General features: G+C 39.6%; 1 protein-coding gene across 1 annotated transcript in view; it reads right to left on the bottom strand.

The window, feature by feature from the left end:
- kiaa0825 (KIAA0825 ortholog) overlaps positions 1 to 26,034 on the bottom strand; it is a 158,061-nt gene that overhangs the window by 108,462 nt on the left and 23,565 nt on the right. Inside the window, exons 7-16 of the mRNA XM_037680491.1 lie at positions 22,963 to 23,130; positions 21,221 to 21,303; positions 20,810 to 21,058; positions 14,046 to 14,323; positions 13,106 to 13,256; positions 10,048 to 10,238; positions 9,590 to 9,796; positions 9,276 to 9,386; positions 7,448 to 7,587; positions 3,369 to 3,548 (exon numbers count right to left, since the gene is read on the bottom strand). Coding sequence (XP_037536419.1) covers positions 3,369 to 3,548; positions 7,448 to 7,587; positions 9,276 to 9,386; positions 9,590 to 9,796; positions 10,048 to 10,238; positions 13,106 to 13,256; positions 14,046 to 14,323; positions 20,810 to 21,058; positions 21,221 to 21,303; positions 22,963 to 23,130 — 1,758 coding nt within the window. The remainder of the gene's footprint in view (positions 1 to 3,368; positions 3,549 to 7,447; positions 7,588 to 9,275; positions 9,387 to 9,589; positions 9,797 to 10,047; positions 10,239 to 13,105; positions 13,257 to 14,045; positions 14,324 to 20,809; positions 21,059 to 21,220; positions 21,304 to 22,962; positions 23,131 to 26,034) is intronic.

Genomic DNA, 26,034 nt, shown 5'->3' on the forward strand with positions numbered 1-26,034 from the left:
ATTATTCTCGTCTCCTGTCAACCTGCACCTCTGCCTGCTCACTTAACCACACCCACTCTGCTGAGTCACTGCAATGAACCTTCATGCCTCTCACCTGTTCATGTCTCTATTCAAGCACCATTCTCCCTCTCCACCAGGGCCGAATTATTAAACCTCCCATGGTCCCTGATAGTGAAGCCTTCAGTCATTGTATCTTGTTCCATAGGTTTGTCTTTTGCCTTGTCTTTCCTTGAACCCTCACCTGTTTTTTGACTCCTCACCTTGCCCCTCTCTGGATTTGTCTGCATATCTGACCACAATAATGACTCTTGCTCTCCCTTTGACTACTCTTTTGGATCACGACTCAGCCCTGTTCATGCTTCTCTGCTTCTACGTGCTTGACCCCCGCTACGACCATTGGACCACACCTCTGGATTTCTCCTGCCACATACAGACTGAGAAGGTTAGGGACTTTAACTATTTTCACAGTATCCCCTTGTCCTCACCAAAGTCACTAACCTCTCTGTCTTTTAAGTTTGGACTCCTGCCTTGGACCCTGACCCCAGCAACCAGCAGACTAGTTAATAAAAACTGTTCTTGTTTTTGCACTCCTGTGTCTTGCTTATTTTGAATCCAAAACCCTGGTTCGTGCCATAATAATTCGTCCCTGGTGGAGAGGGAGAATGGTGCTTAAATAGACATGAACAGGTGAGAGGCATGAAGGTTCATTGCAGTGACTCAGCAGAGTGGGTGTGGTTAAGTGAGCAGGCAGAGGTGCAGGTTGACAGGAGATGAGAATAATAAACATGAACAGAAACCATGACCAGAAGGGCAGAAAACATGGCATGTCATGAAGGGGCAGGGAAGTAAGCAGATGGGGGGCCAGCGGGTGGCGCTGATCATGGCAAAGATGGCATATTTTAATGTTGGAAGACACATTCTTAGGCTCATATTCAACCTTGATGAAGCACGTTTTCTTGACCTTATGCTACAAACAGTGAATTTTAGGTGTCTTCTTAAGTTTTGTTCTAAAAACTGTAGTCTGCACTGATTGGTCAGTCTGTTGCATGTTTGTTAGCAGTTCCATTAGGAAAAAGGGTTGTAAGCTCAATCATCCAGGTAGATAACAATAAAAAAATAAAAAAAAAGTTAAATTGTGTCATCTGGACCAGTTTCTTTAAGTGAGAAATGTTTCATCCCCCATCCAGAGGACTTCCTCAGTCTACGGCCTGTCAACAAGCTCTGTCCCATAGGTAGCCTTCACTGCTGTGTTTCAGGCCAACCTCCTCTTGGAATCTCAAAAGTAGGTTTGAAACACTTGGCTTAAAATACAGCACTGAAGGCTACCTATGGGACAGATGTGGTGGGCAGGCCATAGACTGAGGAAGTCCTCAGGATGGGGGACGAAAAGTTTCTCACTTAAAGAAACTGGTCCAGATTACACAATTTAACATTTTTTTAATAGTTCCATTAGAGCATATCTTTTTGTTTTGTTTTGTTTGAAGTGTACCGAAGTAGCTACTAGACACATATTATTGCAGATGTGTTTCAGAGTAATGTCAAGTACACAAACTTTTGCAATAATTTATCTACTATAGGAAATCCCTGAACAACAAAGAAAGCAATTCTCCCAGCACCCAACAGACAGAAGGTTACTTGTGCAAAAGGCAATAACTGTATGCAGAGTACAGTACTTCCGTAACCCTGGTTCTCTAGAGTAGCATGAGTGAGGTGTATTACTGTAAGATATGCCTCTCAGTGCACATCTCAATACGTCCATCCTGACTGACTGATGACAGTAATGTCTGTGTTTCCGCCCTTTAAGGAGCTCACACAGCCTCATTAAATGTAAGCACCTCTTCTTGCATTGCTGGGATGTCTAGTGAGGTATTTCACTTGTGCTACCCCACCATCCTATTAAAGTAATTTTATGCTCCAGTTTAAAGCACTTGTTTTTACTGACATACAATAGTATGCAGAAACTTGAGTATTGCCCGACAATGTTAAGTTAAACAAATATCAGGACTAAAGGAGAGGCAATCTACTTGTATGGTGGCGAAGTACTCAGCCTTACTGGTACATACACAACACTAGAAGCAGAGAGGTCCAACTCATTTGATTAGGCAAAAGTAAAAGAGGTAAAGATCAGTTAGCAACTACACAGATGTTCTCTGTGTATTATACTTTAAACAGCCCATGGTGTAGTCAGGCTATGGATGGGAGTGAGCGAACATACCTGCAGGTGCCTGTAAGGACTAAATCATATGTGGTTGGGCATCTTTTCAAAACCTCCAGTACAAAACCCATTGAAACACCCTACTTAAATATTCAAAGATTAACAGGTCCACCTGCTCAATCAAACATATAGAATGCCCCGTTGAATGGAGGGATCACTGCCTCTGTGCATTGCACAGACACTGTACTTTCAATAGTTTAAAAAAACAAAAATCTGGAATGTATCTTGGAAGAGGAGAAATGTTACATAGAAATATGACACTTTCAAGTTGACAGCTATGAACCAAAACCTCTGATACACAAAAGCATAAGGAACCCATGTGTGAGCATTATGAATACCGGTATGTACTTTTTGAACTAACGTAATATTCAAATGAAGAAAACAGGGCCAAATATGGCTGTAAGTCCTCCAGGACTTTAGGTTGGAGTTTAGTATAAACATTAATACATTGCTTGTCAAGTAGCAACCTCCCTAAGGCAATCTGTTCATGACTAAATCTAGGCCCATAGTGGACCATGTAAAGGAACAAGTCTCAAGCACGCCAGCAAATTGTTGAAAAGCTTAAATTTTATAAGGATAAAAAAAACACATGCATACATAAAACACTTAAGCACCTTCTACTACATTCATGCAAATATTAAACAACTATGTCTCTACTTTTACTTTCTACTTGTTCAGGCTTTCTCGTTCAACATCTGGTGATGCACTGTTGGCAGGACATGCCTGCTAATGCCTATAATTAATCCTTGTCTGTTCCAATATATATTGCTGACAGCTAAAATATTTCAGAACAATGAATACAATATATCACATTTTTGCTTGATTTTAAAACCCACAATTTTAAAGCAGGTGACTGTTTTGCTTGTTCCTGTTTAGATAATGATTTAGACAATTGTAGGAGTGTGATAACTGAAATCATATAGTCATGATTACTTTGCTTGGACTTGTTTGGAGCTAAATTGTAAACTTTGTTTTGTAAAATATGTTTTATTCTCTATAATAAAGTGTGCAGTACTTGAGTATCTAAAACTTTTATTTAATTTTATTTAGTCTTGTGGCTGTGTATGTGAATTGTCTTTTTTAATTTTTTTACATTTTGCAGTAATGACCCCCTGAAGAAAAAAGTAATATTTGCTTGTGAGGGCTACATTACCTGCCAGTGTGTAGAGATGTTTCCAAATATGTGCCCTCTCCAGGTATGGCTGTAGGGCCTGAGTCAAAGCCTTGGGAACTTTATTCAAGCAGGAGAAGAGGTTGAACAGAGTAACTATGAAGTCATCTCCTGCCTTGCAATTCTCTGTGCACATTTCTAAGTCACTCTCCTGGCAAAAATCTGAAAATACAGAGTCAGCCTGGTGAGACATTTGTGCAAACCGTACAAATACATGTGTGGATATTCAAAGCATTGATGAATTTTTAAAATCTTCTGGAGGACCTGACACACACAAACAATAAAATATGCTAAGATGAAAAAGCTTACTTACATGCAAGAATATGCTCAAGGAAGTGAAGGAGGGTGCAAAATATAACTTTTTTATATTATAATTTTTAAATAACTCTATATAGTTTTGTATAGAACATATAAGTCCCTATTCTACAAAATCTCTTGATTTCTCTGAAAATAAAAAAAAAAACACTGGGAAATGCCAAGGCTGCCTTGCCTGACACATGTTAACAGAAAGGGTGAACAAAAGACAGTATGGAATAGAAGGGGAAGAAAACCCCACATCTGTGTAAGTTGGAAAAAACTTGAAAAAGGAACAGATTTCAAAGTCCATGGCTGTGGTATCCATGGTACATGGAGACAGGAAGTGAAAAAGGAAGAGGTTTTGACAGGGTGTCCTTGTGGGGGTTGCTGTCTGAGCAGAGGGCTGAGGATGGAGGTGTGTATGTGTGTAAGCCCTTATGGATGTCTGTATATGTGTTTTGTGTGCTTCTGAGGGTATTTGTGTGTTCTGTTGACAGAGATTGCTGAGGAAAGGCCCGCTGCTCCAGAGGTGGCAGACATCTAGCAGTCTGTCAGTCTGCTGTGTGGGAGATGACAGCTATTTATATCGAAGAGTGTATGCAATGCTCCAGTCAATGAGGAAGTACTGTACTGGGTTGTGATGGAGGGTGGAATGACTTCCTACTGACTAACGCTGGACTATTTTTAAAATGACAAGGCAAAATTAGCTGCTGCATTGCACTGACAAATCAGTAATGTAAATTCAGATTCAGTATATTATTGCCATTGTCAATGAACAGGATTCACAGACTAGGAACTTGCTTCGGCATAAAGGTGCAAATAAAATATAAAAGATAAAAGAAAACATATGTACACCAATACAATACTCAGAAAAAACATGCAATTGGAGTAATGCAATTAAAATACAGTGATAAAGTGACCAAAGCAGAGTTATAAAGTAACGTGATTATGAGTGTTCAAGAGTCCGATGGCAGAGGGGAAGAAATAACATTCAGGTAGAAAAAAATCAGATGCCACTAAACTGTGATGGACTTGCAACCTGCCCAGGGTGTACCTCACCTCTTGCACAGTGACTGTTGGATATGGGCACCAGTGACCCCCGCAACACGAAAAGAAAGAAGCAGGTAAAGAAAATAGATGGGTAGACAGACAGAAGGATGGATGGATGCCACTAAAGGTTGATAGAGACGATCCAATTTGTGTCAGAAAATGACAAGATCTGTGTTTAGCTGCTTCATTGGATGAATAACTTTCTTTGTTAGTTCATTGTCTCATGTGATGTCTTTTTAAATGTACAAACTTTTTCACTAAATTCAGCAAATGGCTATATTGTGCACTGCAATAGATTGTACAAATTGTCAGGGAGGGGACAAACCAAACTTTATTTCCTGAAGATTAACCCAGAACAGAGGTCTAAATGAATTGCAGTTTTGAGCTACTAGATATGAAACAGTTAAAGGAATTTGAAGTGTTAATAGATCAAAAAAATGTTGTATTTTTCCTGTGAAAAACGTGCTATTTGCCATCAGAGTGCTTTAGAGAAATTAAACTTAAAACCCTAGAGTAATTTTGAATGTGTGGTCTGCCAGATATTGTCTTCGGACCTTTGCAATGACTTAATTTATAAACTCTTGTATTACATAGCATTGGAACTCAAAAGGTTACAAGGAGAGTGAAACATACAACTTACTACCTGTAGCCAGGAAGCATGATTATCTTAGATGGCTGATTAGAATATGCCAAACAAGAGTTCCTTCACCATGAACAATGTGAGTTGAATGTGTGTGTGTGTGTGTGTGTGCGCGTGCGTGCGTGCGTGCGTGCGTGTGTGTGGTCACACTCGGCCCAGCCAAGGGCCTTCAAGAAGGTCTAATGTTAAATCAATATTGTTATGTGTAGCTAAAATGAGCAGTGTATTACCGGTAATTACTTAAACATTATATATGATGCAAAAATATGAGGTACAAGTTTATCTAGAGGTGACTTCCTTAACTTAAAAATTCACCGTTGTGTCTCAAGTGAAGATTTTTCTTCTAACATCCATTCTGGGTTAGGAAACAGTGGCCAAGTTTATTTATACAACTTGATGATTTGTAGCTTTTGCCAAGCACAAGATAAAATGTCAGTGATTTTAGAAGAAAATCACACAAGGAAATGAACAAACAAGTGAAGTTTGTTGTTTGACAATGCAGCTAAACGTCTATTATGTGATTCTCCTTCATACACTGACTGGGCTTTATATGAAATCGTCTGTTCTCACTCAACTAACATGTACACTCAAAGTGGTAAACCAAGTTGACCCACAATCAACCAATTAAGCCTCATTACGTAGATCAGGCAGGCATCTTATTTGCTACCTGTGTGGTAAATTGTCCTTAAGGGGAAAGTATTATGAATATCACATCTCTGACTGCAATGGGCCAAGGAAATAGGGTTGGCTAACATTAATTTCCACTTGTAGTGCTGGAGAGCATGGCAGGTTAAGTAGGTGCCTTTTAATAATGATCCCATTATGAAGCAGCAGATGACTTCAGAAAACCAGATGTCAGTGCTCTGGCACATCTCTGTGGATTTTCCACGACTTCTGCAGCACACAATGATTCCACTGTGGTGGTGTTTCTATGCTGATTTCTAATTTGCTTGTACAATTTTCCCTGCCTCCTTGTCTCTATGCATTTCCAACATTGATGCTTAGCCAGCACATGCACCTGTTTATCTTCCAGACAACCAGTCAACCAGTCATAAGGGCCCTTTCTGAAAACCCCTTTAATTGGATGCAGCCGCACTGAAGACAATAAAAAAGTGTGTATGAGTGTACCTGAAGTACTGTCTCTTTCAGTTTTGAGTTGGAACAGAACTGGGGAAAAAATGCAATTCCATTTTTAAAAATGGTAGTTCCACTAGCAGCTGATTTGAAAAGGCAGAACACACTGACCTGAATAGACAGATGTGAGGGGAAAAAGAATAACTGAAGTAAGTTTGGAAATGAGTGTATTATTTATGTATGAGTGAGTCGACAGTAGAATTTGTATGAATAGAGACTCATCTAAAAAACATATGGGAAATTGCAGCAGCTTATTGGAGTGAAGGCATTCCAGTCAAGCTGATCCTTTCTGTCAGTCTGTATCCTGGTTAATTATCCTGTCACGGCGATAACACGTGAGAGTCAGCGCTTCTAGTGTTGATTTACGGCGGCGTGCAGGGAGAGGCAACGCACGGCCTCTGAGTCAGACCCAAACCAAGCGAGAGAACAAGGCAGTGAGAGTTGTTATTAATGAGGTCGCTATAATGTGAATTAATGTGCGAGTGCACAACAGTCTTTAAAGGTTAGACTGTTGCCATGTGGAGGAGAAAAGAAGGAAGGGAAAATCTTTAAAGGTCAGAGCAAGTGCTCTGCCTGGGCCAGTCGAGTGTTTATTACTTCGCTCTATTGATTTAGTAATGATGATGACCAAGGTGAAAATGATGATGATAGCAAAGATGCTGATGATAACTTCATAAAATGGATAGAGCTCATCTTCAGTCTCTATAACTTGCTTAGATCTTAGAGCACCATAATTAGGACACTAGTAAACACTTCCCACACATGTCCCCTGTGAAAACCATTCTGTGGGCCTGGATTGCAAAATATGAGAAATTAAAAAATAAAAGGGGTCAATTTTCTCCTAAAAGATGAACAGCTAGGCATAAAATGTGCACGGAACATCAATCATATGTATATGTTCACAAGCGCAAGCCAACGTACAATGAAATAAAAGACTCACAAGAATTTTCCAGGAGTATCCTGGGCAGGTGGCAGTCTCCGTACAGCAACATTCGCAGCAGCAACTTGGGGCTGTATCCTGGGTCAGAGGTCAGTAGTCTTAACTGACATGCCAAGGCAGCCTCACTCATCAGGCCCTCACTGAGGGTGATAAAAGAAAGAAAAACAAGGGAGAAAAGTTGACAGTTCTGCAGTGTCAGGTGAGTTTTAAGATAGAAGTCTATTTAGCAAGAGACCGCAAAGATGCAAGAAGGCTTCACAAGTCAAAGACAAAGACAGAAGTCCTGGATAACGGTCTGGGAGGTAATAACTAGGGAATAGCTTGAGTGATACAGTGCTTCAGTGTCACTCTACATACACTGTAATGTCCTAGTCTGAATATACCTTCATCCTTGCTTACTTGTAGCTTGCGCCAGGAAGGAATTAGCTCTAATCTTTGCCAGTTAAAGCAAATTAACGTTTGGGAAATGGCCAAATACATGAATATACTGCAATACCCCCCTCTTACATCTTTTGTATATCCAAAAGGCTGTATCCAGCTGTGAGTAATGAGCCGTATCCTTGGTGTGTGTAAATGTACAAGTGTGTGTGTGCTATTCAGAATCTTTGCTTGTGGTTATGTATGTGTGCAAAGTGTGAGAGCATGCTGACATGTGTGCTTGCATGATTTTCTTTTTAAATATATCTCAATAAAATCGAATGGAAAAAGTGGACAGTCGATTATAAGAGTAAAGAGGCAGGAGGCAGCACAGGGGGTCTGCCCAGAATTTAACCATTCCATCTGAGCCAGAAGGCTTGAGCAGAAAGCACCCTGCTGCTTGAACGAGGAAAACTTTGCCTTAGTTTGACAGCACAATTTATGATGTCACGGGGACTGCAAATCCATAAGAAATCCTCTTTAAACTTCACTGATAAATCTAGAGCTGGGTTAGCCCCCCACCCCCCTCACCCCACCACCAAAACAAACCCCAGATACATGCATCCAAACACACACACACATGTGCAAAGGCAAACAAGGAAATTAGGATCATGACAGCACAAAAACTAAAACACAGGCAAAACAAATTCTGAGGTTTATTTAATTTCTGATAACAAAATTCTGCTTCTATCTTTTGTGATTATAATGTTCTGTTAAATATCATTTATATTTTAATGGACTATGGAAAGATTTTTGCACCAGGTCCTGGTTTTGGAACATTTTAAAGCCCCCTGGTGCTGTGCACCAAAGCAAGAGGAAAGACCAGATGTTTCCAAAAAATGTCTTTAAATTTAAACTTATTTCTGTTCTTAAGTTCCCAGAAGGAAAATAGGTGTTGGCTTGATTTGTGCAGCTCTGGCTGGGAGAGATTTGAGACAGAAGGGTGGAGACAAGTGTGAGGCAAGCGTGATTGACTGCTCTGCTCACAACAGGTGCTGGACACACAGCACATAATGCTTTTGTGGTTGTGAAAGAAAGAAGAGTGGAAGGTGGTGACAAGGGTGTACTGTACTTTGTCTAGCCTGTTGATATCTCCACCGTGAAAGCTCCCACAACTCCATCAACTTTAACGCTGTGTCATAGAGGCATAGTTTAGATGTTTTTTCTTTCACGTTGCATCTGTCTTAGTTTAACTCTGCAACTTTAGTTTGAAGCCTGAACAGCAGGTTGTATATCTTTATATGCAGTTTGAAGGGCATAACTCTTAACCCACTGCTGCATGTGGCTCGCCACCGAGTGGAGGAGCTGATGTAGCACACTATGTGTTTGTGCCTTTGCATGTCATCATAAAAGTTCTATGTGTCTATTGTACAATGGGTGACAGATGCCATTATGGGAGTGTTTTACATACCGTATGGTCAGTTCTGTGTAGAGGTCGGGCCTAATAGCATTTAACCAGCGTATAACAGGACGATCAGGTTGCTGCGATGTGGAATCGTTCAAACCGTGGATCATAAATGTCCTGGAGAAAATAAAATTGCACAAAGTTTGCCATTTGCACCAACAATCTATTTTTCATTAATGAAAATTTATTCTGATAATTTTATAGTTTATCAGTTTTTGCAATTGATAGCCCACTAAATCTATCAATTTAGTTCCCATAATGCACATGCATTTTTGTCTTATTTTGTTAGGAGTTAATTAAATCATTAAAACAATACCAACCTATACAGTAAAGATAAGGGCGCTGTGACAATTATGAGGACCATCAGGAGTTGGTTACACAAGTTGTGGATTAGGTACGGCCAGTCACGTCCGCCTGCTATAATGGTGATTTCTGAAGACGGGTTTACCAGCATCAATGTCTCAGGGCTGTCACACACACTCCACAAAAGGTGCTCCACATAAAGCAGCATTGATGTGATGTCACATCTTAAACACAAAGCCAGAATAAAGGTGAATGTGACAATGAAGGCAGACAAATATGAATGTTTAGTGTTGGTTTTCACTATAAACATTTGTGCTAACAAATTTTGCTAAAATCTTCACATAGAAACTGAAAAGTTTAAGCAATAAACATGAACACAAATTGCAGTGTGGCACTGTGGTTGGTATATAATTGTTTTTAAAACCTAAATCACATTTATTTCCATGTAGTGTCAGTCCAACACATGATGAAATACCTGATTTGCAAGTGTCTCTTGTATGAAGCACAAGCCCTAGCATATCTTTGCACCAGCAGCTGTAACGTCTCTGTCAGCACCTGCCCAAGCACATCCTTGGCCAGCTCTGCAGGAAGGACTGCCCACAGGTCGTTACGAAGCCCACACAGGAAGTAAAACCACATCTGCAGTGAGAAAGAACACCGCTCTCCCTGTGGGAAAAGAAGGGTGGTTGATGGGTGAGAACGAGGTTGCAGATGCAGATATATTATGATGCGGCCACTGAGAGTGAAGTAAAAACACCACACAGATAAATATGGAAGGGGAAGGTAAAATAAATTAAAAAAAAACTGAAGGGAATAGAAAGCCAGAGAGAGACAGGTCTGTCATCACCAGGTTGTAGTGGTCATGCCACCTGCACTCTGCACCTGCGTTGCTTCTCCCACAGGGATTATAGGCTGCTTTAAAGTCACAAAGTCACGAAAATCACATCGTACCTGGCACACATTTTTACACATACATATACAGAGAGTGAGAAGAGGAATCTGAAGGTTTTTTACTAAAGTTTGAAAATGCAAGAGTTACCAATAAAATAAAAAATAGGGATTGGTGAAGACGGATCAATATTCCTGCATTTTTGCTAGAAATTTACAGAAGGATGCTTTCAGTTTTCTAGCTCTATACTCCCCTAGCCTTGCCGTACTCTATTTAGCCTCCAGCAATATGCTGATGGAAAGTGTGGCAGGGATACTGAGTCATCTAAAGAAAAACTCTCTAACTTCCACCTGTCTTCAGCTCATTAACCCCTAAATCCCCTTTCATTTTACTCCAAATGAATCCCATCTTTTTCAAAGCTGTTTTTCACCCTTCAGTTATAGGTATTGGCCATCAATGGGAAATATGACCAGAATTAATTTCAACAACTCGACGGCATGCTTCTGACAGTGGTTTCTAGTAAACTAAAGATGGTTACAACACTGAATCCAAGCAAATTAGACCTCGAACTTGATAATTTAAAAATCAAACCATATATAAGTAATGTACAAAAAAGCAAAAAGCTCTGCATATGCTCATCTGTTGCTGCTGTTACACTTGAATTTCCCATCTGTGGGACAATAAAGGCTGTTTCTATTCTATTCTATCCTATTCTATTATATTCTATCTCAGACATGTAGAAAAACAACAGACACATGGTCTGTGGTCAGATGAGTCAATCTTTCATATGATTTTTGTGAACAAGGGTATTGGGTTTAATCTACAAGATGAGAAAGATAGACCATCCATGCTGTTCTAAGAACAAGGTGATCTTAGCATGGGTGATTTATATCTGTATGAGGGCACCATGGATGCAGAGTAATATACTGGAATTTTCAAGAGGCATACTGTATGGTAACATCGATGAGCAACTTGTTTTTCCATTTATTTCTGTTTATTCAGGACAAGACAAGACCTCATTATGCAAGACTAACTCTAATAGAATAACTTCATACACACAACTAGCATGCTTGAAAGTCCACAATTTTCTCCTTTTGATGATGTATAGCACACCATAAGAAATGATAACCAGAAAATGATGTATACCAACAGTTAAAAAGCTACAATTCAGTATTCAGTAAAAAACAATTATATCATCAACAACTGAGACTATGACAGCAGTTTCTTCAGTTAATAAATTAATAAAATGTGTAAATAAATTAAAGGGTGATGCAACACAGTAATTAGGATACATCTGTCCTAAATTGGGTTGAGTGTGTTGCTGACATTAAATCTAAATATGTTCATATTTTCTAAATGTAACTGGAACAGTGAAGACTTTAACACATTTGTCCCACAGAAAAAATTAAAACAAACAGATGCACACATTTTGTTGGACTTTCTATATGAATTGTTTTAAAAATACATTTGAACACGTTCAAGTCATTCAGTTAGTCAGGTAAGCTATGGAAATAAATAATTCAGTTTTTAATTTAGTTTTGTTATATATATATATATATATAATTTATATTATTTATATACAGTGAACCCTCGCTATAACGCGGTTCACCTTTCACGGTCTCGCTGCTTCACGGATTTGCATCATGCATTGTGTTCTGCATTCTGATTGGCTAAACAGTCTCTCCAGTACAGTAGTTATTTGTAAAAAACGTTTAAACAGTACTTTTATTTGTTAAACAAATGCTTGGGCCTGTAAAAAGGTTTTGTTCTTTGGTTTGAATGTATTATGGACTATTTCATTGTATAATGTAAAAAAAATAAAGGTTACTACTTCACGGATTTCACCTATCACGGGTTCTTTTTGGAACGTAACCCCCGTGAAAAACGAGGGTTCACTGTATATATATATATATATATATATATATATATATATATATATATATAATGTATATTACATTTATATTCACATATCAAATGAAACCCAACACCTACAATTCATGTGCACACCCTCGTCCATACATTCATTTGCACAGATGCACTCAGGGGTGGTTGAACAAAAGCACACACCTGCACACAGCAGGCCTGTCTGACACCAGTGACCCATAGAAGGAGGAAGGAACAAAGGAGGGGGGAATCTGGATAAAGAAAAATGGGGAGGCAAGGTTTAGATTGGTTTAGGGCATAAAGGCAGTGGAGTTTCAGGGGTGCTACGCTGTTTCCAGACAGTCCCCGTGTAGACTTCAGACTTCAGACATCTGAATCCCAGGAGCCCCCAGGGCAGCATTGAAGCCACAGATGTTCTCAGGAAGCCCAGAGTTTAACGCTCATATAGAAGGGGGGAAGGTGGGAGGTAAAGGTGTATTGTAGTAATGAAAAGAAGAAGCATGAAAGCGCTAAACTATAATTCCTTGAGTTTATCAAAGTCAGAACAGTGAAGTCGTCAAATACAGGATCTGCTTATCTGCTGCTCTGTGATTTGAAGGTAAACAAATAACACTCCAACAGGCATCATTGATAAAACTAAACACGGAAAGGTGTGCAAAGGTAAGTATGCAAACACATAACAATTTGGAATGATGTAGCACAATTTATATTGAAATAATTTAATCTTACTATGAATCTTGAAAGGGCATGGACACTTTACCTCATAAAAGGGTTTGGGGTCAGCCCAGTCATGACTCTCTGCATCCTGAAGAATGCAGGTGATGCAAACCTGGACGCAGTAGCTGGTCAGCTGTTCTCTTAAAGCTTCAACTGTATCTTGGTACGTTTGGATGGGCAGCAGAGTCAGGGGTCTTGATACAAAACAAAATATATCAAATTAAAAAATAGTGTGCAAAGAGTACGATAAACAGGTAGAGGGCTAAAACAAAATTAGCAGTATTGAATAGTTTTTGAGAGATGAAAATGTTTAATGACTGAAGTGTGTGTGTGTAGGTGAAGGAGCGCACAGAGCCAGCTGTGGTACAAACGAGCACAACAAACAGGATTTACAGGATTCATATCATTTAAACAGGATCTACAGATGCCAGAGGTTAATGGGGGTATTTTGGGCAATAAAGTTACCAGATGTTAAAAAATATGAGTCATTACCAACAGTCAATTTAATTTATGTATCAGATTATGTCTCATTAAGTCCAATTCAAAAAATGTCATACTGAAATTAAGACATTCTGTTTTCCTTTTCACCATTTTAAGAAAGAAAAAAAAACTCTCAACCACTGCTTTGAGACTATTTTCCTTTTGATTGAAATGCATAATATAACAATGTTTACAAGAAAACAAGACCAATTTTTAATTTACCAGTTCAGTTTGTGACATAGTGTTTTCTCCTGTTATTCTTTGAAGTAACTGTCTGCTACTTTCCTCCATGTATCAAAAACTTTAGAACATTGACGCACTTGACTGTTGAACATTTCAGCTGATTTTAAAGTTAGTCAAACTGTCAAGTAAAAGACAAAATGTTTCTGTTTTCCATAGGTGCATTTAAAGAGATGACAAATGTCAATGATGAGAATTATTTTGTTTACAGTTGGGAAAAATTGAATAACCAAACAATAGACATGCTCAGTCCACCTTCTTACATTTTAGCTCGAGTTGCATCTGAATCCTTCAGTCTGACATAGTAGTACTCCAATCGCTGGTGTACATAAATACAAGTAGAAAGCAGAGCTGGCAAGTTCTTCAGGGGTGCAGAAGATGGTACCTCCAGGGCCCTCTCTTGCAAACGGCCCAACATGGCAAATGCCGCTTTGCCACAAGCTTCAACAAAACTTGATCGCACCCCCAGGAGGGAACTGTTCCTGCAGGCTACTGCCAATGGTAGTAAGGCATCGAGCTCATTCAGAATTGCTCCACAGAACTGCAGAGAGAAGGCAAAGATGAAACAGCATGCTATCAATACCAGATGTAAAGTATGCCGGTTGAAAGAAGGAATCTTTAGATAGAGATCTCAGTATATATGCAAAAAGTAAAATATTTTGCCATTTTTTCGAACATCGGGCAAACTATTACAACTAAAAAGCAAAGAAATCAGTGCAAATGTTGAATACAAATGCCTGAAGATCAGAATAAGCTTTACTATCATTGCACCGAGATACAACGAGAACATGTACATGCAGTCGTCCGGAAGATGGACGGAGTGCACGAAACTGCTGCTATAAGCGTGGCCTCTATTATCCTTTTTCCGAATAATAATCTTAGATAGGAAAAGGGGGAGAAACATGAACGGTAGATAGTGGTATTACAAAAAAGATCTTTCACATCTTGTCTATCAGGACACAATTTGAGAGATAAAAAGAAAAAACTACCAGCAACAACAACAGTTCTGATAAGTTTGCACAGAAAGTTCTCGGGGGGGATAGATGAAGCTTTTGTCCTTGGTTACTCATGACCCAGGAGAAATTTGATAGTTGGCCTACTCCGAGGCCGTCGGGAGTCAGATTAAGATAAGCTTTGATTGTTGATTTTCTTCAGGCAGACAAATTACTTTTTTCTTTGGCCTCGAGCCCATCTGGACATTCTGGTTCCGAAATAGCCTAATTGTGGGATTCCATTCCACTGATCCATGCTATGAGTCTCCCTCAAGGTCGAACCCACCACGCTGATGAGTCCCAGAAGCCGCAGGTTGCCTGCGATTCTCATAAATCACCTCCACCTTACGGTTTAGCTCGTAAACCAGTTGATTTAGAGTTCCTACAGCACGGATAAGACAAGATACAGCCTCAGCAAAACTTTAGGAATACATAAGGATGGGAGGGTCAGTCGAAAACAGTATTGTCACAACAGTCACATTTATAGAAAAATATTATAGTGCAAAGGAGGGAGAGTGAAAGGAAAGAAGAGGTAAGAAAAAGGTCAGGCAAAGGTGAGAAGGAAAGAACTATTTCAGCACTATAAAATACCTACAGCTGATTGTATAAGCTGCCAGAACAATAAACAAGACTTATGCATATTTGTCGCAGAAACAGGTCTACAAAGACAGCACGTTCTAAAGCTGTTCCTCTACACTGCCTAGGTGTTTGACTGATCAAGACTCACAAAGTAGGTGTGTGTGTGTGTATGTATGGACACACAAGACAGGTGTAGGTTTTAAATTGTATGATACTTTCAGCTGATGCAAATGTTTCCATCAAAGTGATAGAGACAATGGGATACTGTTATAACCTTCTTTAACATATCTAACACTGGATGTAAAAAAGTTTCAACTTGTCAAACGTTAGTGATGTGAAAAGAAAAAAAAGGGGTGGTTTTAGGATTCTTGTGTGCATGTCAGAATAAAATACAAAATAAAAATTTGAAATACAGTAAATATACTTTATATTTACAATAACACTTTAAAAACATAATCTATGTACCACATGATTCATACACAATCACCACTATCTCTCCTAAATACCATATTATTATTCTTATTCAGAGAACAATGAGTTCAATATGTTTGCCTATATGAGAAGCTTACAACCACTTACTGTTGGCTACAATCAATCAGCAAGCGATACTCGTTTTTTCTAGTATTTTGCTATTTCTGCTACTAACCTAGCTTTTCCTGTTATTTTCTAGCATTCTACTTCTTCTGGCTCTTAGATAGCATTTTTTCCCCTCTTTTTGCTAGCTTTATTTCTACTTGTGCCTTTATGCACACTACTTTTAGCTTCTTATTCTTTTCCTTTTTGTTTCTTCTTTTTCTCTAATTATTGCTTTTCTGCAGGGCAGAATGGTGGCACAACTGGTAGAACTGCTGCCTCTCAACGAGCAGGTTGCCCTGGTTCAAAATCCTGGTCCGGGGGCCTTTCTGGGTGAAGTTAGCATGTTCTCTCCGAGTACTCCAGTTTCTTCCCACAGCCCAAAAACATGGATTTTTTTTTTTTTTGCTTTTGCAATCCGCCTTTGACATCATCCAGTCAGATTTATTCCACCTCAAACTTGCCCTAAATGCCGATAAAACCAAATGGATACTTTTTTCAAACAGGAAGTTGGTCCCAGCAGTTCTTTCTCTGATTTTATCTTCAAATGGTGTCCCTATTAAGTTTGTCCTATAAATATTTGTGTATCTTGATCAATTCACATCTCTCTTTTAAGCTTCACGTGGAAAACTTGGTAAGGAAACTGAAAGTTAAACTGGGTTTCTTTTTTAGAAACAGATCCTGTCTTAAGCCCCCAGTATACTCCCGTGTACGTCCATACGCAGAGGTACGCATGTACATACGCAGAGGTATGAGCGTACCCCCCAGGGCATGTCCGTGCAAAGTTCAATTTTTACGACCGCATAGGAGTATGCGGTGTCGCACAATAAACTGCCCGGCGATGGAGTGTTTTGTATGCGACACCAATGCATTAAATTCTCCTTCTTCATCCCTGATCTGGCCTTTTCTTTTTTCTTTTTGCCAAGAGGCAGTGATCTCTTCCTCCTCCGTTTATACCATGACTGAAATGGTGAGAAATGAAGAATTTGTCACGAGCAAATTAAACTCAGGTCCAGCGTGGCTGCAGGAGGGTCTAGAGATTTCCTGGTGGGCTGGTCTGATGTGTGGGCTGCAGAGCTAGCGCTCCCTGTTTGTTTGTTTTTTTAGATCTTTTTATTAACAACATATAAACACAGAACACCGCTGTGGCTGAGGCTGCTAGCACTCGGGGTTTTTTATTTTTCCCGACCTATCAATCAATCCAATAGGGTGTCAGCAAATGACCAATCTGCGACCTCAATTTGTCACGAAGGTAAACACCCCTTGTCAGTGAAGCTGCTCTGCAGCTGCTCGGGGTGTACGTTGGAGTACGAAGTCTGAACCCTCTGCGTACAGTACACGCATACGTACGCATGAACGGACGTACGCGGGAGTATACTGGGGGCTTAACTCTGAATGATAGGAAACACCTTGTAACTTTGACTTTTCTTACCTCCATTAACTGTGGTGACATTATTTACATGAACTCTCCTAGAAGAACCTTGCAGATGCTGGATGCTGTCTATCAAGGTGCACTAAGATTCATAACTGGCTGTAACTACCGTACCCACTACTGCACCCTGTATTCACTGGTTAACTGGACATCATTAACTTCACGCAGACTCTCCCACGGGTACATTTTCATTTTTAAATCACTTCTTGGTCTGCTGCTTTCATACATCTTCTCCTACATGTCTCTGCGTGAGTGCAGCTACAGCGTGCACTCTCAGGACATTATTACCTGCAGTGTTCCCTCAGTGAGGACTGAACTAGGCAAAAGGGCTTTCTCCTACTCTGCTCCTGTTTCCTGGAATATCTTGCAAAAAGATCTGAAGCTCTCAACCTTAACCTCTCTAAGTGGCTTTAAGAATCTGTTGGACTCCTGGCAAGAACCAATGCAGACATGTTCCTGTTTTTAGTTTTCTACATCGCCTTATAAGCTAACTGTTTTTGTTACTTTTGTTTTTTTGCCATCTTATTTTAATTTGTAAAAAGAAAATAATAATAATGTGTATGCCTCTTTTATGATTGTCTATTGTTGTTGTTGTTATCCACTGTTGTCATCACTCTTTGTTAAAATCAGGTCTCTCTTGTAAATGAGTCCTCTAGGCTCAATGGGATTAACCTGTCTAAATAAAGGTTGAATGAATGTTAGGCTGAATGATAACTCTAAATTGTCCCTAGGTGTGAGTGAGAAAGTGAATGGTTGTTTGTCTCATTTGTCTTTACGTGGCCCTGTGATGGTCTTGCGACCTGTCCAGGGTGTACCCTGCCTCTCGCACAGGATGGACATGGGCGCCAGTGACCCCTGCAAGCCAAAAAGGAAGAAGTGGTTAAAAGATAATGGATGGATGGATGCTTTTCTGCACATTTTAGCATTTCAACGTAATTTCAATCTTTTTTACATTTTTAGATATTGTTTTGCTTTTTGTGCTTCATACAACTTAATCTTTCAAATGTTTAGTTATTGATGAATTTCAAGTAAACTAGATTTTAAGCGGGCAGCACGGTGGCGCAACTAGTAGAGCTGCTGCCTCTCAGCGAGCAGGTTCTTAGTTCAAACCCCGGTCCAGGTGCCTTCTGGGTGGAGTTCGCATGTTCTCTCTGTGCATGCGTGTGTTTTCTCCGGGTACTCCGGTTTCCTCCCACAGACCAAAAACATGCATGTTAGGCTGATTGGTAACTCTAAAATGTCCCTAGGTGTGAATGAGAGAGTGGATGGTTGTTTGTCTCGTTTGTCTCTATGTGTCCCTGTGATGGACTTGCGACCCGTCCAGGGTGTACCCCGCCCCTTGCACAATGATTGCTGGACATGGGCACCAGCGACCCCCGTGACCCAAAATGGAATAAGCGGGTAAAGATAATGGATGGATGGATAGATTTTAAGCAGCTTTCAGCATAATCATTTAGCAATCAGCATTCACATTGCATTTTTGCAGGAAATGCAATTTCTCTAGTTGTTTCTATGTTACACTCATTTATGGCGTTTAATTGAACATCCATCAATCATTTCATTAAGTTGGTTAAGAATTACTTTCATTATCTGTAATCTCATCAGCCCAACTTTCCTGTAATCTAAATCTTTGTCAGAGACACACAGTGATACACTGATATAGACCTGAAACAGTGAAAGAGGTGAAAAAGAGTGTAAGAAGTTTTTAATAGTCAAGAATGTCTGTCAGTGTGCTCAGAATGTGGAGGAGACATGGACTTCAGTTGAGCTTAAACACAGACAACATATATTTGCTGTTCTAATAGGTGAGACGGATCAATTCTGGGTTCTGACAGAAGGTCAGGTTCCAGTTATTTAAAAGAGACTATTTGTTACTCATTTATTTGGCAGTAGAAGTGGATACATAGCTCTGATGGATGAAAAATGTCACAGCTGCCTACATAGGTACGCATTGTAAAATTAACAGTAAAGTGGGTTCCCGTCAAAAGGGTGGTCACTGAGGTATAAAATTATGAATACAAAATTGTGAAATATTGATCCCAGTTATGGCTTTCAACTAATTAAACTTGACCACCTTGTGTTTTTCTCTCTGCTTTCTAGGACTTGTGCCAAAAAGAACAAGGAGAAAAAAATATATATGCACAATATATTTTACAGTCTCATCTTGACTGTCTGTGGCTTAGTGTTTCTGAATGCAAATGCATGCAAGTATAACCTTTTGCCTGAAAGGCTCTCATCTTTGAAGCGCTGACCTACACATAAGTACATAGTACAGCTCCTGAGCACAGACAAATTCTGACACTAGTTTACAATTAGAGATACAAACTCCGTCAGAGTAAAAATGATTGGAGGGAAAAAGGGTGGAAGGAGGAGGGAAGCAGAAAGGTGAGGCAGAAACTATAGAGGTCTGCTCGGTGTTCAGTGTGGAGAACACTGGAGAAACAGGGGTTGAGAGACGACGTATTAGAGAAACTTTCAAGAAGTTTTTGGCGGAAACCCCAAAATAGTTGTTCAGTATTACTGAAACAGGAAAGAAAATAAAAAAGAGGCTAAAGAGATATAGTGCTAGTAAGCATGTAGCTGTCCAGCCCCAAACACTGCAGATCCTTTGTGGTGTTAGATGCTAAGCCTGGTTTTACATCACACACTAGTCTTCTTCCTGAGAAAAGTCAATCTCCATTGTCTACTTCACCTCTCCTCACCATTTCCCAGGCCCTCTCTTATCATCCTTTTGCTGAAACTATCCCTTCTTTATCCTGCTTTCTTACTCTAGTCATTTTACCTTTGTGATGCATCCCTCTATCATCAGAACAGCCTAGATTCCCCATTTCCTCCATTGAAACCCTTCTCTAGACTTCATCTAACCTTCATGATATCATCCATACTGGTTTTTGGTCTTTCCCTGTCTCTCTTTTGTCCCTGGAAACCTCCCTTTCAAGTATAACTGATGATTCTTCCCAAGGCCCTTTCTAATGCAGGGTGTCAACAGTGTCAGGCCCAAATTATTTGGGCTCTCTATTACAGCAGAAGCTTTGTACTGGGGTGACAAAAAGCATTAATCTCCCTGGGTCTTGGTGTTGTGTGTAAACCTGCATTGTTCACTCTGAGAGTAATAAAGAAAGATGAAGGGGACAGGGACTCCACTGTGTAAGGGAAAACAAGTGCATGCACAAGAGGAGTAACAAGTTAAGGTTTTATTCAAAGTATACTTGTATGCAGAATTGTAGTTTGTATCTGTCTTTGAGGAACTCATAAGCTGAATTTGGAAATAAAAGCAGGGGAAGCTGAAGAATGATTAGAACACATGTCCCAAAAATCTGTTTTGTTTTAAATTTGAATATTGAAAGATTTTCTACTAAAAATAAATCATCATCACATTACATATGGAGATTTCTGATAAAAAGCACATAAAGAGCAAATAGACTTTACTTAGTTTATTCTTCTACAGTACCTTGGTGATCATTTTGGGAGTCTCCCTCTCTGAGAAGTAACATAAGTAGTCTTCTTGGAGATGTTTGTTGCTGACAGAAAAGTCAGTGATGGGGCTCAGGCTGACTGAGGAGTGTCCAGAAGAATATAAAGCCTCTTCTTGCTGTAGATTTATGGCACAGACATTATCCAGCACCACTTTGACACAATGCTCCATGTGGGGGACTAGACAACTAAATGCCGACCTCCAGGTAAACTCTATAGACTGTTTCTGAAAAGCAAGAAATGAATCAACAGTCAATCCTTATTTCATGCTGGAGGAATACTTCATTTATTTTGATGCTACAAATTAATTTGTCACTTCGTTACAGCTGGAAATGTGACTGAATGATACTTTTAGGCTTTTATATAAGAAATATATGCAAAGTCTCACCTCTGAGGTGTGAAGTTTGTCTGAGGTGGGTTTATTGTCATCTGTTTTCATGTTTGAGTCCTCTTTACACTTTTTCAAGATTCCTAAGAAATTAAGAAATAAAGAAACTGTAAAAATATAATTAAAAATGAAAATGGTATGAAGCATTCAACCTCTCACATGATACCGTTTTTTTTGTTTTGTTTTTTATTATAATCACAAAGCTATAAGGAAAAAATTAAGGAAGTTCCGATTTTAAATTTGAATTATATGATCTACTCTGTTCAATATATAACTTGTGAATAATTCTTTATTTATCATATTCATTGTGCTTATTCATGTGTTTACTTTCCCCCACTGCTTGTAAGAAGCTGTAGATTCTGTGTATGACACATGTGCACACAGATGTCCCTCATTAGTTTCTCTGGACTACTGTTTTGAAGCCTTGAGACTTCTGTTTGCCTTGTGGCCAATGTTGGATTTTAGAAGAAATGAGTGACAATCAAAGAATGAATAGAACTGACAATACAAGGTCATTATGCTACATTTAGTCGATGGTAGTCAAACAAACAAAAAAAAACTGATTTGCCCCTTGAAGATGCAGCTTCAAACACCATATGTAACTTTAAGCCTTAATAAATTAACAGAATAGAATAGAATTTAACTTAAATAGATTAAACAGAACGGTGCTATTAAGCCATTGATTAAGCAAAGGACCTTTTGATTCAAGTAAACCTTTAAATTTTCAAATTATTACAGTGATCAGTTGATTTTAAAACAACACATTATTATTATTTAAGAAAATGCAGGTTTAGGCATGATTGCAATGCTTTATTGCTTTAGTTCTAGAGGTTATCACAAATAAGAGACAACATGGCCAGAAAATGACTGTCTTAAAGAAAACAGTAAGAAAAAAGCTGACAAAAACAAATGTACAAATTTAGGGTTTAGAGTGGACTTGAACCTTGATTGTTGCAACAGTGTGTAGGGTAAGTCTGTGAGGGATAATTATGTGAACGTGTGGAAAGACTGTAGCATGTATGAAGGTGCCATGAATACAAGTGTGCAAGACATTGAGTTGGGTTTCAATTAAAAAGTATGAACATCAAGGCCATAGTTTTCCTAATCAGAAAGCAAAGAGTAAGACCCCAGGCGAGGCAATTTAGCAGAACAAGACCGTACGCAATGGAAGAGAAGGAAGAAGCGAGCACATCACTTTTTGACCTTTAAGCCCATCTGATGAATTTCTGGTAATTAAGTCGTTTGATTGCCTGGAATTAATGATTTGGATAACTGCCCTTTAAAGGCTGTTTACCTCTCTGTAAATTGAGCCTTTCCGCAAGTCTTGTTTTTGTAAATGTAACCTTTATGGAAATTACTCCATGCACCAAAAGCTTTCATTTAACATCTCTGCAGTGGCAGTTCAAAGGGGAAAGAGGAAAAGGATACTAAAAGCTTATATAATACCCAAGATAATTCCAAACTAATATACAGGTTGTTTTTTTTTAACACCCAACGCAGATTTAACGCTAAAATTAAAAATGGTGCGTGTACGCCGGGAGGGGGGAGGGGGGTGTTTGTCAGCTTATGTATTAGATATAATCAGAGAAGTAGACCTGTAAATTTAGATTTACACAAACTAAAAACATACGAGACCTGGAGAGTCACAGTCAAATGTAAGGTATGTTGCCATCTCTAAGTGTTAATAATTTCTCTACAGGTAAATTTTGCATTTTGGGAGGAAGGGGTGAGCTAAGCAGTACCTTTTACACAGGGAGCATCCTCTGTACAATTTACGAAGGTCATGTTTGTAACCAGCTCACTTGCATCACTTTCAAACCTCAGCAGGATGCAAGCCAGCTGGGTTAACGCCCTCAGCTGGTGGGAGGTCAAACTGAAGCTCCTACTTTTGATTGGAAGCTCCATTGGTGCTGAGCAGGGGGTAAAAAGAGAAAGGAGATAAATAAACAAACATAAAACTGCAGATGTATAACAGACAGAGATGCATTACAGTTTGCTGTTCAGAAGAAAGAAATAAACAATCCTTTTTAACTTTTCTCCCAAGCCTCCTTGCTTACAAACACTCAAAACACCCCTCTAAAAGAAATCTTGCTGCTCATGACATCACTTGTAAATATCGACCCGTCCTTGTTTTCCCAGTACACAGTACAAACAAAGCAACAGTGGAAAAATATGCAAAACTTTGTTCCCAGAGAAGTCACACATGCACAATGTTCCCTCTTAGCAGAAAACTTTTTTCTCCCTAACCTGCCGATGACCCCCTCGGCAAATATGGATTTCCCATTTTGGAGGCTGCCAAAGCCATCACCCAGGGGATGTTCCGCATTAAGCTGGAGAATGGGCGGCTGGGAGATGTGTTGCCATACGCTGAGACACATGCACAAATACTTTTGTGGGCCTGCTTAAATGAGCTTCTCAACTGCAAAGGCATTTGGGAATGGATGAGCTCGGTATTAGCCTTGACTCTGAAAGCACAGAGATGATAGAGCGCTGAGATGGAGAGAAGAGGGGGGGGGGGGGGTCTTTTTCCAATAATGATGACATTATTGCCTCTGGATCCTAATGTAATTTTGCTATATTGTTAAACAAAATCTGACAATATGACAACAACAATGTCCCCAAGGATGTCTGATTTAATCACGCATGAGGTTTGATTCAGTGTGTTGTGTCTGGGCATTTGTGTATGTTTATGTGAGTACTAATGAGAATGAGTCACTGAGTTTTTTGTGTGTGCTTGTATCTGGGGTGCATGTACATACATGTTTATGTGCATGTAATGTGGGTCATTATAAATAACTCGATTTGTACACAACACTTCCACACACATTTGCACATGTCAGTCTTGCAAAGATAATTGTCAACGTTGAACCCAGAGGATGTGGTCACTATAAAAACACTCTAACCTCAAGATTGTTTCTGTGTGCAGTTTGATTGGTGTAAATGTATTAGTGTACACCGGTGTGTAAAAGCACGGAAATCGCAAGCGCAATGCTGTGTAAATTGTTTGACATGTTTAAATACGTGGGCTTACATTTGCGTTTGTGTGTAATTAAGCTGCATGGGTTTCCAGCTTGTCTGTAATGAATTTGAACGGAACCAGGGCTGTGGAGACTACCTCCACATCGGGGTGTGTGCACAGTGACCTTGCTGACACCCAAGTGCCAGTGTTGTTCCCAGGCCTGCTCATTCACAGATGCACCACAAGTCTTGTCTGTTACTGAAGTCACTGACAAACCAGATGCTTAAAGCAGAGGGAGGGGGAAACAGCCAACATTTCGAAGGTAACCTAATCTACCCAATGAAAAGGGACACGTTTGGGAGATAGCCACTTGATTCAGTAAAAGCTTTCACTACAACCCTCCTGCCCCCAATCCATACTGTCTCTGGGGTGCTCATCTGAGTACAACTATTACCGAGCACTTCATCTGGAGCATCACCTTTTCCAGTCTCTCTCCTCAGCCACCATTCATTCCACTCATTCCATCAACCTGTGACCCTTCAACAGTTTCACTTGCTCACTAAGTCAACTCTAAATAGTGGCTCACGACCTTGATGTTTAGCAGCCCTCAGCATTGTCTTTCATTGAGCTCTGTCTCACAAGCTAGATAGGTATTTATAGTCTTCTCCCTAGCCAAATAGGCCTACAGCCATAGAAGTCTAGTACATAGCCATCTAAACCTCATTATACCTTTGTCACAACAGTAAGACCAAATGGAGGCTCCCATAGCCACTTGATGGAGAGGGTGTGCTTAAAAGCACCCAGGTGTGTCATATAGCAAAGTACATAGCATGTCTTGCAGAGCAAAATGGGGAGGGAGGACTAACGGGCAGAAGAGTTCAAATGAAGGTCAATGCACTGAGAATCAATAAGGGAAGAGCTGGTGCTGAGAGTGGGGCTAAAATTATGTTTGTAAAAGAGATGCTCTGCATGAGATTAAAGTGTAAAGATGTTTGAACAAATGGTTAAAAAAAATCTAAAGTCATATTTCTGTGATGGACATTAAAGCAGGAGTTAACTCATCAAACAGCCCTAAGGCATAAATCATGCTGTTCATGCTGTTGTGGATCAGTATAAAAAAAGAGTGACAATGTCAAAGCTAAAAGTTAAAATTCTGTATTTTTTTCATGTGTAGCTTTTAATAATGACAACAGCAGCATAACACAAAAAAATGAGAATTAAACAGAGCAGGTATTTTTGGTGAGCCATTTGTCTTCTTGTCTCTGTGGGGTTCCACCAGCTCTACAGCACGTTCTATGAAACACACACACACACACACACATATACATACACACACAGAGGGAGAGACACACACACACACACCGACACAAACTGGTCTTGACTGGCAGGGAATACAGAGAAAAGAGAGAAAGAAGGAGATCTAGGAGAAGGAAAGGGGGTGGTGGTGGTTAGGGATGAGAACATGAGGAGGAGGAGGGGCGGGGTAGGGGAATTCCCTCAGCAGTTGTTATTGATTCCGGTGTTTACGGGCGAATAGTTTAGTGCCGTTTACAAAACAGAACAGATGCAGCCAGTGAGCAAAAAGGTAAACAATTGTTGTGTGGCGGGCTGCCAAATCCCCAGTCTGATGTATTAAACTCACGGTGAAGAGCATTTCCCCTTTGGCTGCACTTATTGCCACTTCATTTCCTCTTCGCTCGCATGCGCACCGTCTCCTTCTTGCTATCTCTTCACTTCTTCATGTCTTTTTTTTTAACCTCTCTGGTTCCTTCATTTAAATGAGAAAAATACAAAGGAACAAGAGTGCAGGGTGCCTTTTTATTTTTTTGCAGTATGGCTATTTTTTGTTCTTTTC

The sequence above is a fragment of the Nematolebias whitei genome, chromosome 8 (assembly GCF_014905685.2).
Source record: "Nematolebias whitei isolate Nwh7 chromosome 8, NemWhi1, whole genome shotgun sequence".
In the NCBI taxonomy this organism is placed as follows: Eukaryota; Metazoa; Chordata; class Actinopteri; order Cyprinodontiformes; family Rivulidae; genus Nematolebias; species Nematolebias whitei.